We start from the raw sequence: 13,557 nt of genomic DNA on the forward strand, positions 1-13,557 counted from the left end.
GGGGCAGGAGGGACCTTAAGATTATGCTGTGAGGGTGCAAACAGCATACACTTTATTGCTCTTTTTCTGCATGGGTACAAGTTAAAGAGTTGTATGTATGTATATATATATATATATATACATACATACATACATACATACATACACACGTGTGTATATATATATATATATATATATATATACACACATACATACATACACACATTTATATATATAAAATCATTTTTCATACAGGTGTTATTGTTGAAGCTCATAAAACAGCATGGGTGGAAAGATGCAGCTGGTTTGAGCACGATACACACACTAATAAATACAGACGAGGCCGAGGAGAAAACAAAGACATGGTGGCAGAGATTCAAGAGAATAGAAAGACGAGTTTAATGAGCTAATTACACACAGAATCAGTACTCTATAAAAAAACAAAAGTCGAAGTGTTATGTACAACAGATTGCACTGGTCAGCGATGAGGAAGAGGAGGAGCACGAATGTGTCGGTCTGTTCGTCTCGGGGTGCGAATAGATCCGTCGACGGCTGAGGGTCGAAACCGGCTCCTACACGAGAGCAGAGTCGTGCCTCCGCTCGGCCCAGCCCCAGCCAGGGCACTGTGGTGTGCGACCGCGTCTGGGAGAGCGGACGCACCATCGGTCAACAGATGCAAGTTGCCCTTTTTTTCCATTTCAGCAACTTAAGTCCTTAAGTGTGCAAAATGTTTTCTTGGTTTTTTCGTCTTTTGATTTTATGTTTAAGTTAAAGATAAATTAAAGGATGCATGTTGGACATATATGAACAATATCTATATTCTGTACAAAGCACCGTCTCAGGATTCATCCGTCTCTTTATGCAGAGGCTAAACAGTTGAAACTTTGCATACACACACACAGTTTGAAGTACAAAGGAAATAAAAGATGGAAAAATACACGTGTGTGTGTGTATGCAAACTGTGTTAAGAACAGTCCCATGGTCATAACAGGTTTGCTATAAACAGGCAGCAAACAAAAACAAAAAACAAACCTTAAAACAATTATATATACTTACAGATTCTGTTAAACAACACAGTTCATCAGAAGCTGCAAGTCAACATGTAAGTACAGTTTACATTAAAAACCAGTCCATAGTGAGCCGAGTCCTTGCAGTGTTCTGTTGCGAGGCCAAAGCGGGGGGGGCACCACAGTCTGGTCCACAGCCACCCCCCCCTCCCTAAACCATGTCTGATGCGAACAGCCGACACCCAGCGGCCCGGTCCGCAGGGGGGTGCAGGTCCCAGCAGAGCGTGTCAGACGGGTTTCGGTTAAAGGGAATATAGGCCAGGGTGGGGGGGGCACACCACCTGAGGTCAGTGATGCCTGGAACTGGGGGGCAGAGAGAAGCCATATACAAAATATATAGATTTATACATACATACCTACATACATACATACATATAGTCACAGGTTATAGGCATGTGTTATGCATGTCCAATGAAGAACGGCGCAGTAACAAGACCGGTCCCTTTCAGGCAAGGTGCCCGAGTAACGCCCCCCACCCCCAACACGTCTTAAAGTGCTCGAACGTCACCAGTCCCTGCCAACTGCGACATCGCCTCTCACCCGGGGCCCCCAAACTCGGGGGTCACACTCCTACAACCGCGGTGTGCGTCTCTTACAGACATGCCAGGGCCGTGGGGGTCCCGTTTCCTGATTGATGTGGGTTTCCAAATTAAAGAAAAATAAAGAACAAACGCACTGAAAGAGCCCAAGTCAAACTACATATGACTGAATTCAATAGAACTGAAGTGATAGTGGTGACAGATCTGAAATCAGGAAGTGGATTTGGGTAAAGATGTCCGTGCTTCAAGAACAGCAGAATTAAAACAATTGTATAGATATAAAACCCCAAACAGGAACCTTATTCAAGCTTCAAGTTCTTTCAAAAATCTACAGTTTCAAAATTAAAACATTGTAGAAGACAATTCAAAAGTGAGTTCTGCTCTGTTGTAGGTTTCTGGAATTATGGCAATAATATATATATTTGTATTAATTTCCCTGTGATATAAAAATAAGATTATTCAAGCCATTTTTAACAGTTTGCAGATTTTACAGTTGCTGAGGATATATGTATTATAAACAGTTGTGGAGTCGAGTGAAGCACAGCCTTCTCTGTCTCTCTGGCGACCCCTGAGGGAACTCGACGGGGAGGGGGTGGGGAGGGGTCTATTTACCCTCCAGGGATCAGTCTGCCCTGCCCTGCCCTGCCCCCCCCGCCCCCCGCCAGGGTCCACAGGCGTGGGTGCAAACAGCGACGGCAGCGCAGGTCTGAGCTCTGCAGCAGCAGGGCAGGGGGGCACAGGACGTGCATGCCCAGGGGCACTGTATAGCTGGCACCCCCCCACCCCAGCAGGGGGGTTGGAGACTAACACAGAATAAAAAAAAAAATGCTGACAATTTTCACAATAGTAGTCTTTTTCGTGTGTATATCAGTGTCAGTGTGTGTGTGTGAGAATGCATCTAAAATCATAATACAGACAAAAGGAAAAGTAGAATACTGTCTTCACTCTCAAAGTCACAAACCAGTCGCCTGAAGAGTCCGGGTCAAAGGTCAATGTCGGAGTCAAGTTTTAGCAGCTGAAAGAAACCATCACGTGGCTAAAGCCAGGGGACCAGATCTCTTCTGTTTCCATTTTCTCATTTTAAACACATATATATATATAAAAAATAACATAAAATGGGACAAAAAAAAAAAAACACGAAGGAAACCAAGTGAAGCTCCCGGTGGTCCGCTCCCTGCTCTGTGGTGTAGGGGGGCAGGCGTATCCTGGGGGCATGGCCCCCACCCCTCCCCTCCCCTCTCACTCCACGGCGAAGCCACAGGTCTCCTCGATGGCTGTCAGGAGCTTCTCGCTCAGCTTGTCATAGGTCTCGTACGGGGGGACGTCAATGCGGTTGAAGCTGGGGGGCGAGACGGGGGGGACAGAGAAGAGGACAGGGTCACACGCGCAACAGGCTGGGGGGGCCGGTCGGGTTTACACAACACAACACATCTGTTCAATAACTTCATAACAAGAACAGCCACCGTCACATCTCGACTGTCACTCATACTAGTCGCGCCTCCCCATGCCCGTGTGCCCGTGGGGCTGCACTCACCAGGTGTGCGCTTTGGGCAGGTTGTTGGTGCTGGCGTCGATCTGGTGGATGGTGAAGAGCCGTGGGCCGGCGGCACCTGTGGAGGAAGAGAACAGCGGCGCTGAAACAGCAGCACAGAACCCGACGTGACTGGGGAGAACTCGGAGATCATGACTTTGTGAGAGTGAGAGAGAGACGACTCAGCGACCCACCCTGGAGTGCCTTGAAACCCTGCAGCGGGACGCGTGACGAGCCGGTGACGAACTGCAGCAGCCGGGCGCGGCGCTCCTCGTCGTACGACTCCACTGTCTTCCAGAACCACTTGACCACGTTGCTGTCGGGCGTGCAGTGCTTCAGCCGCGTGTTGGACTTCCAGTCGTTGATGTCGATCTTGCCCAGGCCGCAGATGATCAGCTGGAGGGGGAGAGGAGAGGAACGCTCAGTGTTAAGAACGGTTACACCTCTGGAGGGATCTTGGGGGCCGGAGGATTCAGTTACAGCTGCTCTAAGTCAAGACGACAACTTAATGGTCAGGATACTATTGTTATCCATCCATCAAGGGCTTCGCTCCACTGTGCCGTGTCCGAGGGGGCCAGGAGGCTGCACGGCGGGGGGTCTTACCTCCAGCTCCTTCTCGTCGAAGGACTTGAGCAGGTGCTGGGGAATGACCTCGTTGAAGCCCTTCTGCAGAGCCAGGAACTGCGCCTCGATGCCCCGCAGGAAGCGCCAGTTCACGTACAGCCTGCAGGGGACAGAGGGACACGCTGGTCAGGACAGGGAGATGGACAGGGGGGGACAGTGTGGCAGAGAGGAGGAGGAGGAGGGCAGGGCTTCCTGACCTGACATATTCCTTCTTGGTGTCCTCGGTCACCGGGACGCTCTTGCCATTGGGCTTCAGCTCATGCTGGATGATCTCGCCATACGCGTTGTGCTCCACGCAGAAGGTGTGGTCCAGGACCCCGGTGATGTCATTATCCCTGGATGGGAGGGAGGACAGGGAAGCATTTACTCATCGGCGCTGGACCCACAGACCCACAGCGGTGCGGAGTTGTGCGGAGGTACCTACAGGATCCACACCAGGCTGTTGTGCAGGTCGGGGTCCACCGACTCCATGTCGTCCAGGGTGATGGGCTTCCCCAAGAGCTGCTTGTAGAAGGGCAGTGTGAAGCCGCCGTCAATGTAGTGCCCGTGGAACACCGCCATGCCCATGATGCGCCCCACGAAGTGGAAGTACGACAGGTGCTCCTACACAAACACACACACACACACACACCAGAGGGTCAGATGCCTAGTACAATGCGTAGTTCTTTCCTCCCATATCTTTGAGAGGACGGGAGATTCCCCCAGACAAATACGATCTACTGGTGGAAATAAAACTGACTATAATCTAAATGGTCCACCAATATAGTTCTCCTTGCAATCCGGTGTAGCGCGGTGTGAGACACCGAGACGGCAGCACTCAGGACGTGATCCACAGCAGGGAAACGCCCCGGGACTCAAAAGGCACAAAACCACACAAACCAGACCACGTAGGCCTTGGCTGTAACCCGGTGCGAGCCTCTTCCACTACCACCCCCCACCCGCACCCTGAGCGCCACGTCTCACCGGGTTGACGGCCGAGTCGGGGTTGATCTGCAGGGTGTAGATGTCGTCCCGGGAGTACTGGAACAGGCCGTAGTATGGGTTCAGCATCTCGTGGGACAGGAGGTACAGCCACTCCCTGGGAGGGGACGACACAGGGACAGTGGTTAATTCACTTTACTGTCACAACCCACCCTGTCCTCCCAGAGCCTGGCAGTGACGACCGGTGGACACGGACCAGTCCGCAGTGAGTTTAGGGGCCTGCGTGAAGGGGGGGATTGTTTGCCAAGTGCAACTGTAGTTGAACCAACAGCAGCAGCTCTCTCTCTCTCTCTCTCTCCAAGGATACAGGAGGACAAACAGAGAGGACTGCTGCTGTGGCACAGAGAGGCCACCAGAGGGAAGGATTTCCAGTCTAGTGACTGTGCTGCCTAGTAACAATCCCCCCGGTCTATGAGAGGCACTATTGGTGTGACCTGCTCTGTGCTGTGCCGTACCGCGGGGAGTCAAGCACACGGCACACTGTGGGCTTACCTGGCCACCCCTCCGTAATCGAGACCCTCCTCCCCCCGGAACTTCACCATCAGCCTCTTCCACAGGTCCTTCGGCCTCATCTTCATCACCTGCCTGTAGGACTCCTGTAACACAGTGCCAGCAGGCGGGGCTCAGTGTGTGCATGTGTACGACACAAATACAGAGACGGGTGTGGTGTACAAAGTTTCCACTACACATTTCTTTAAAAAGTGGATAACAATATCAACATTGACTCCCTTATGCAACTCTAATCCCAGATCCCTGCACTGTAGAGGACTAACCACTAGAATAAGGAAATAAGCGAGTAAATAAAACAAAATCGACTTGACACTCGTCCAACAGTCGGGTCCGGCCAGTGAGGTCATATTCTCATCACTCTGCTTGTGCTGGAAGTTATGTCTCCCCCCAAGCCTGCTGAAATCATGCGGAAAGTATGTGTTCCTGACATCTCCAAATATAATTTTATCACTTCCCATATACCGTTGACTAGAGACATGGATCCAGTCAATCAGGACAGCAGGGCTGGATTAAATACCCAGGAGACATGGAAGTCTGAAGTTTGACACCACAGGGTGGGTGTAGGTGTTTCGGGGGGTCCATACCTCGAAGATCTCTTCCCGGGACACCTCTATCCGGCAGTGCCCGGCCTGGGGCTGCTGCTGGGACAGCTCCTGCCTCAGGATCTTGAGCTTGTGCACCAGGTCCCGCTTGTACTTGGGCACCGTCAGGCACTCAGCCTCCTCGGGCAGCTGGCTGGGGGACACCAGCACCTGGGGGGGCAGCGGCGGCTGCTGGTCCTTCAGCTGGTTCTGACGACTGTGGATGGAACAGGGAGGGAGAGTAAGAAGTGTGGCTTATTCAGTTCTGTCACAAACCCTGTTAAAAATAAATGCATAAAGCATCAAACACATTTAGGCCCGATGCACCGACAAATCACCAGTCAGTGACTGTCTGCTGTCACAAAACACAACTGCCACCCTGTAACACACCCTCACATGCCTGGAGACCAGCAGGCACCCACAGCTGCTGCCCCCGTGCCAGGAGGGGGAGAGTGTGCAGGTGTGAACAGTGTCGTGCGTTTCAGCAGGGGATCAGACGTGTGCACGCATTCAGACCGGTATTCATGGTGTTGCATGTGACTGGGAGTGTGTTTGCCGAGCCCTGGTGCCTCCTGGTTTCCATCCCCGTCTGTCTGATCAATGACCGGGCTTGAGGAATTAGAACGGGAATAAGAATCATAGTAATAATAAAAACCAACTAAATGTACACATTTCCCCACCTCACACAACTGTAGATAAAGTATCTGAGATCTGGACAGTCAGATTATTATTAATATGAATGCTACCTCTACAGCTCAAACACTGCAGTTGAAGATGCTAACCTGAACTGTAAACCGGACTGAACTGGTGACCCCCCGCCCTCCTGCTCTGAACAATGCCTCTCCAGAGTCGGGCGTTTTGGGGGGGACAGCGCTGCCAGGGGGCGCCGGCACGGGGACGCGGGGAATCAATGAGCCCTTGATGAGCACAATGCAGGGGTGTTCTTCCGCAGGCCGGCCTTCTGGCCTTCGCACGAGCAGCGGCTGCCGAGCAGGGGGGACAACAGCGGGGCTGTGCAGCAGAGGGGCGCGGCTAGAGGAGACGGCTGATCACAGCACTGTTCTCCAAACGCACGCTACCGATCCCAATCAAATCCCAACAACAGATCTGTGCTCAAACATGTGACCACACAGGAGCCGCCCCCTCCTGCCAGTAGAGGTTTCGAGAGGTCTCTCTCCCAGCCTAACACTGACAGTGAGGTGGCCATCATAACACCATCCGGGGAGGAGGAAAGACTGAGAGAAGGGCAGAGAGCCCCTCGGCTGTCTCCAGCTCCTCATCCGTCGGGAGATTAGCATTTGTTAGAAGCAGCTGTACAAATCAAAACCGCTTCATCTTCAATAATGATCTGGGATGTACGGAGGGAAAGGGACAAATAGCGACGGGTCTGGGGCCGCCTGGCTCTCAACCCGGGGAAATCTATTTATTTATGGATTTTAAACCCCCGTCTTTGGACAGATTCCCACATGACACACCGAGAAGTCAAGACAGTTCATTCCTGGACAGCAGTGTTTGCGGTCAGGTGAAGTCAGATAACCGTGGAAAAATGGGGAAAAAGGGGCAAATATAGATAGAGGTGGCGATACTGCAGGCGGGAGAGAACTGTCAACCACAGCCGAACAAAACAAAAAAACAAAAAAACAAGTGATGGGAAGTAAAACAGGGAGTCTAAGAAGGAACAAAAACAGGAGATTATGAAGCTTCACACTTGAAAGCAAAACTTTTTTTTTTTGCCACAAATTAAAGTGCGGAGCATATTATATACACACCGATCAGCCATAACATTATGACCACTGACAGGTGAAGTGAATAACACTGATAATCTCGTTATCATGGCACCTGTCAGTGGGTGGGATATATTAGGCAGCAAGTTAACATTTTGTCCTCAAAGTTGATGTGTTAGAAGCTGGAAAAATGGGCAAGCGTAAGGATCTGAGCGACTCTGACAAGGGCCAAATTGTGATGGCTAGACAACTGGGTCAGAGCATCTCCAAAACTGCAGCTCTTGTGGGGTGTTCCCGGTCTGCAGTGGTCAGTACCTATCAAAAGTGGTCCAAGTAGGAAAAGCGGTGAACCGGCGACGGGGTCATGGACTCATTGATGCACGTGGGGAGTGAAGGCTGGCCCGTGTGGTCCGATCCAACAGACAAGCTACTGTAGCTCAAATTGCTGAAAAAGTGAATGCTGGTTCTGATAGAAAGGTGTCAGAACCAGACCGGTCCCATGCTGACCCCTGTCCATTGCAGAAAGCTACAATGGGCATGTGAGCATCAGAACTGGACCACGGAGCAATGGAAGAAGGTGGCCTGGTCTGATGAATCACGAGTTCAAGGTGTTGACTTGGCCCCCAAATTCCCCAGATCTCAATCCAAATCGAGCATCTGTGGGATGTGCCGGACAAACAAGTTCGATCCATGGAAGCCCCACCTCGCAACTTACAGGACTTAAAGGATCTGCTGCTAACGTCTTGGTGCCAGATACCACAGCACACCTTCAGAGGTCTAGTGGAGTCCATGCCTCGACGGGTCAGGGCTGTTTTGGGACCTACACAATATTAGGCAGGTGGTCATAATGTTATAGCTGATTGGTATATATATTAGGGCTGCCTCGATTAATCAGGTCTATTAATCAACAAATCTAAATTTTCAGCATTTAAAATCAACCAGATTTTTTTTCTTTTTTTTTTTTTCCCATCACAATGACTGGAGATTATGTGTTTAACACTGGAAGCGCCGACATTTCGAACTACCTACAAGAGCCAAAACCGCTCATTTTAACCGATAGCTCTTTCCACACTATGGTACAATGAAAGGCAAAAGATCTAATAAAACTAGCACAAATGGAGTAGGGTATTTAAATGTAAATATGAACATAAAACATTAAAATGATTGGTATACATAAAGCGCTTTGTTTGTACCATTATACTGTAATATCAATGCCTAGTTTTTGATAACTTATAACTGTGTGGCACAACCACTATTTTAATAAGTGCCCGATTCAGCAATTAATGCCCATTGATTAACCGATCTAGTACATAATGGAACAGCGAGTCCGGTGTGATTCAGTCCACAGCTCGGCCCCAGCGCTGGCACTCTCGTCCTACAAGACTAAACAGACCAAAACAAAAAACCAGAAACGCCAGATAAAAAAAAGAAAAAAAGAAAAGCAGCAGCTCGAACAGCGATCCGGCTCTGGAGTCCAGCGCCATGACGACATCAGGCGACGTTCCCGAAATCTTTTCCTTGATAGAAGACAGATGTGCTGACAGAGAGCCAGATCCGGCTCCAATATCTGCCCGTTCATCACACACAGACCAGCCAAGCCGAGTCCACTCCCCCCAACCTGCGACCCTGCAGCTCCCGCACTCGGACCGTGACTGCCTCCCCATCAGAACAAAACCACCTTCTCCGTCTCCTCTGGATTAGCGGTCGAGAGCAGAGCGCCAGGTCACGGCCTAAAGATAGCAGTGGCCCTTGCGGGATATTAAGGCATTTTTCCTACAGATTAAAACCCAAAGAAAACTGGATGACTCTGAAGCAAGCTGGACATTTTTGTTTCGTATGCAGACCACCGATGGCATTAAAATATCCCCAAATCACAAAATGGCACTGGGGTTCGGACACCCCCGACAGAGAGGGGAACATGCTCCCAGAGAGGTGGGTGGCTCAGCATAAAGTACAATAAATCCTCAAAGGCAACAACATGAAACCGCTATAATAATCACCAGTTTGACAAGCGGGTGATTTCTCCACACCAAACACACCAGGCAGGGGAGACGAAACAAAACAGTGCTCTGGTAATCAATCCCCCATAAGAACGCTCATCTGATTTGTAATCCAGACCCCCCCCGCCAGGAGGCAAGCCACAACAAGCACGCTGTCAGCAAACTGGTCCATTGCCAGCACAACCCTGGGGCTGATCTGGGCTGGCTTTCGATCCAGGCAGGTGGCCCTCTTCAGAAACATCCCTCTCCTGTATGATTACGCCAACCTGAATTCAAGATGCCCACACTGCAGAGGGCGGGGGGGACCACCAGGATCGATGGGTTAGATATTCGATATTTGATTTTCTTAAAACGCCATCTCTGCCTCCCCTTAGGTGGAGGGAGAGCAGCTCGTACAGTGCTAAACCCATCAGACAATTCACACACACACGCCACACAGATTCGCCCGTCTCTTCACCTGCCGATGGGCAATACCGCCCCGGCGTCCAAATCCACTATAATTCCAGTCTGCTCTAATTCCCACCAGAGCCCGACAGCGTGGTGGACTGTCCCCACCCGGCTCGGCCCGCAGAGCACCGGGTGCGCCGACCACATGGAAGACAAGGCCGCTTAACAGGGCTTCAGCAAGACCAGCACGGCCCCCTGGGGGGCCACACAGCGAGCTGAGCCCAGAGAGGCTGCATGCATTCATTCACACACACAGCCCAGAGCCCAGTCATTCAGTCGGCAACAGTGCGTGTGCATCGTCCTGCTGTGTGCTTGCTTTGTGTCTTCCTGTTACCAGTGGTTACCATTTGGGCAATCTTGTGTCACTCTGAAGAAAAGAAGCCCGTTAATAATGAATACTATTCCCTTTAAAAATAAATGCACATAATTACATATACGTTTACTCTGTTGTGATCTCTGCAGTAGTAACGCATGTTCTGAACACCAATACATTAGAATGGCTTTGTAAGAAACATTTGGGTGCTGATTGACAGCCATAAAACACTGATAAAACTGCTGTCCTGTATTTTGCTACTTCTACTGAAGACTAAGCCAACCCTCATTATATACATTTTTTTTTTTTTACTTTGGTCAGATTTGGATAAAAGTATGAAACATGTATGACAGACACAGGTGTTCATGTTCAAAAGGTCTGGGCTGTGGCTGTGTGGACTGGGCCGGAGTGTGAGTCTTCAGGTGTGTGTGTGGAGGTGGGGGGGGGGGGGGGTCTGTTCATGCTCACAGGGGGGGGTTGGGGGGTTTACCTTAGGTTAGAGTTATGGCTCTCGATGCCGACACGGGAACCATTAGGTTTCGGACTGCTGAAACGACAAGAAAACCGCCTCTGGTCACTCTCGGAGGATGGACTCAGCAGGCTTCGGCCTCCCAGTCCTCACCTCCGCCCTCACGGCTCCCACCCCTACACCCCCTGCTCCTCCTGCCTCTTAACACCGCTCCTACCCCCTAACACCCCTCCTGCCCTGCACAAATCAAACTCCAACAAGACGACAACAATGACAAGCAAACATCAGGCTGAGGGCAAGGGGGAAGAAGATGGGGCTGACGGGAGGGGTGTTGGTGTCTCCCTGGCAACATACTCCCCCCACGAGGAGGAGGAGGAGGAGGAGGAGGAGGAGAGAGGGGGGAAAGGGGAGGCCCAGATAACTCACTTGAGCACCAGGTGCAGGTTGGCGGAGAGCCGCGGGTCGGTGAACTGAGTGGTGCGGTTGTTGTGGTCCACAAAGTAGACCCGGCCCGTGGCAGTGTTGCGGATCTCCCACCCGGGTGGCAGGGGCCCCAGCTCCTCGCAGTTCACGTTGCTAAGATCCCTGGGACAAGGAAATTAGAAACAAATTCTATTAAAACGCACAGAAACCATCCCTCAGCCATCACTCTCGCAGCCCAGTGAACAGCAGCCCTGTGACGATGGAGGGGACATTTGTTGGTTTAGGGTGGGTCTGCTTATAGATTGCATCATCAGTGCCACAGTGTTTTTCTTGTGAACTTCAGATCTATTGTGTGTTTTCCCCCTTTAGCGCCCAATTCCAGTAAGGCACGGCTCTGGCGTCCTGTCTGCCCTCCGTCCTCAGCGGCTGCACCGCAGTCCTGCCGCCAGAGGGGTATGCATGCTGCTCTTTTGTAAGATGCAATTATTCCATTTGGAAGAAGCCGAGAGGAGGAAGACTGTCAGCTGACAGCTGGGAAGGAGCCACCACGCTCTGGCCCCCGAGCAGCCCAGTCTAAAGTGGATGCAATTGTAACGGTCACTGTCGGCACGCAGACGGTACCGACAGTGACCGTTACAATTGCATCCACTTTAGTTATTCAAGTTATTAATTTTGCAACCTACAAAAAGATTGGCATGTTGACTTACTTACACACTATTTCTTTAAAAAACTGAATGGTAAAACATGTTATGGTTCATTGTTTTAATGGAATATAGTGCAAAATATTCACGAGTAAAATAATTTAAAAGTTACCAGGAACTCAATTTGTTTTATTACTGTTCTGCTTGTTATTTTCCTGGTGGTATCCTAGCTGTATCGTAATACTAAAATTAGCATTGGTCTCTTCAAGCAAAATATTGGTATAGCCACCATGAGTCAACTCAATTGTGATCTAAAGAAAGGGACCAGGAATTTCCTTACAACTTGGCAAACATAAAGCAAGGATTGACTGCGATATGATGGGGAAAGTTATTTGGTTTCTGCGCCGACCCGGAGAAGGGCTGGACTCGCTGGACAGAGGCCTCCGTCACAAAAACCATGCGCCAAAACCTAGACACAAGCTGCCCATTCCCAAGGCCACCCAGATGGGGGTGGGGTGGATGGAGGGCTCACCTGGGCACCCTGGGGTCATGCCACGTGCTGACGCCCGTCTGCGTGTGGAGGAAGTAGACCTGGCCCTGCTGTGTGGTTCTCTGCTCTGTGGGGAGAGAGAGACGGACAGGAAATGGGTTAAACACACAGGAAAGTGGACTCACTACATAGCCCTGGACAGACTGCAGAGCTCGCGCGTGCGTGCGTGTCTATGCACCGGGTCACGGGACTGGACTGACCATAGCCCTCGGGCAGGTCCGGCGGGGTGTGCAGGTGTGTGCGGCTCATGTAGTTCCGGTGCCTCTGCGACCGGACACGACGCTCCTGGGCGCGGGGGTCTCCAGTCTGCCCGCTGGACGCCCCGTTGGTGCCCATGATGGGCGTGTTCTCGTCCACCAGGCAGCTGAGCGGCCGCCCTGGGCTGGAGTATTCCGAGGCCGGCCTGAGCAGGCAAAGGGCAGAGTCAGGCGGACATGCAGACACAGACTAGGACAGAACGGGGGACGCTTTGAAGTTTTATTTCGCTGTATTAAGCAGGAACACACAGACCACCGATTGCACACATTCTCGCACACAAGCACAGACACACAGACGGCCTCAGAGCTCAGGGCTGTGAGGGCTGTGAGGGCCGTGCAGTCCAGCCCACAGCAGCACAGAGCCACAGGAAAGGGTCTGATAAGAGTCCAGACATGGCCATGTCGGGGCGGTGAGAGCCACTGACGCCGCTGTTATCTGCCCCGCTGGAGAATGCATTAGGTCCCAAACTTACACAAAAATCCCCTAGAACTTCTGGGCAGTTTTATCTTTGCGTTTATTTATTTTACTACATTTTTCTCCAGAATTGATACAGCTCTTTTAAAGTGCAGACCAGGCAGGACTCGTAACCAGCTGCCGTGGCTGTGTTTACCCTGGAGGAACGCAGGGTGGAAAGAGCTTTTGAAATGAGACCAGGGTGAACGACAGGGCAAAATCAGCCACAACTATGAACCAGTTCAGGCTCGAAACGTACAGACAGACACACAGGCTGTCCGTCAATAAACAAACTTGCTGAAGCATCGTAAAGTTGTCCGGTGTTGTTCTAGTATTTATTAATTAATTTCTGAAGTATCAGTGTTGAGATCTGCTCCAGGCCCCCAGTAAGGTGATCCACAATACACAATACACCCAGTTTCGGTTTCACAGAGAGCTTATCAGGAGTTTAAATAGTTTCACAGGCC

General features: G+C 50.9%; 1 protein-coding gene across 3 annotated transcripts in view; it reads right to left on the bottom strand.

The window, feature by feature from the left end:
• Positions 1-354: 354 nt before the first annotated feature.
• The window catches only part of smurf2 (SMAD specific E3 ubiquitin protein ligase 2), a 43,688-nt gene continuing 30,485 nt past the window's right edge, over positions 355-13,557 (bottom strand). The window contains exons 8-20 of one of the 3 annotated variants that reach the window (XM_066704243.1): positions 12,580-12,782; positions 12,362-12,446; positions 11,192-11,350; positions 10,787-10,840; positions 5,816-6,029; positions 5,214-5,317; positions 4,704-4,818; positions 4,165-4,343; positions 3,938-4,075; positions 3,720-3,840; positions 3,311-3,512; positions 3,120-3,195; positions 355-2,924 (exon numbers count right to left, since the gene is read on the bottom strand). In XM_066704243.1, the coding sequence (XP_066560340.1) occupies positions 2,825-2,924; positions 3,120-3,195; positions 3,311-3,512; positions 3,720-3,840; positions 3,938-4,075; positions 4,165-4,343; positions 4,704-4,818; positions 5,214-5,317; positions 5,816-6,029; positions 10,787-10,840; positions 11,192-11,350; positions 12,362-12,446; positions 12,580-12,782 (1,750 nt within the window). In that variant the 3' untranslated portion in view covers positions 355-2,824. Of the gene's footprint in view, positions 2,925-3,119; positions 3,196-3,310; positions 3,513-3,719; positions 3,841-3,937; positions 4,076-4,164; positions 4,344-4,703; positions 4,819-5,213; positions 5,318-5,815; positions 6,030-10,786; positions 10,844-11,191; positions 11,351-12,361; positions 12,447-12,579; positions 12,783-13,557 lie in introns of all 3 variants that reach the window. The other 2 variants (XM_066704242.1, XM_066704244.1) reach the window with 2 other exon arrangements.

Source organism: Amia ocellicauda, chromosome 5, assembly GCF_036373705.1.
Source record: "Amia ocellicauda isolate fAmiCal2 chromosome 5, fAmiCal2.hap1, whole genome shotgun sequence".
In the NCBI taxonomy this organism is placed as follows: domain Eukaryota; kingdom Metazoa; phylum Chordata; class Actinopteri; order Amiiformes; family Amiidae; genus Amia; species Amia ocellicauda.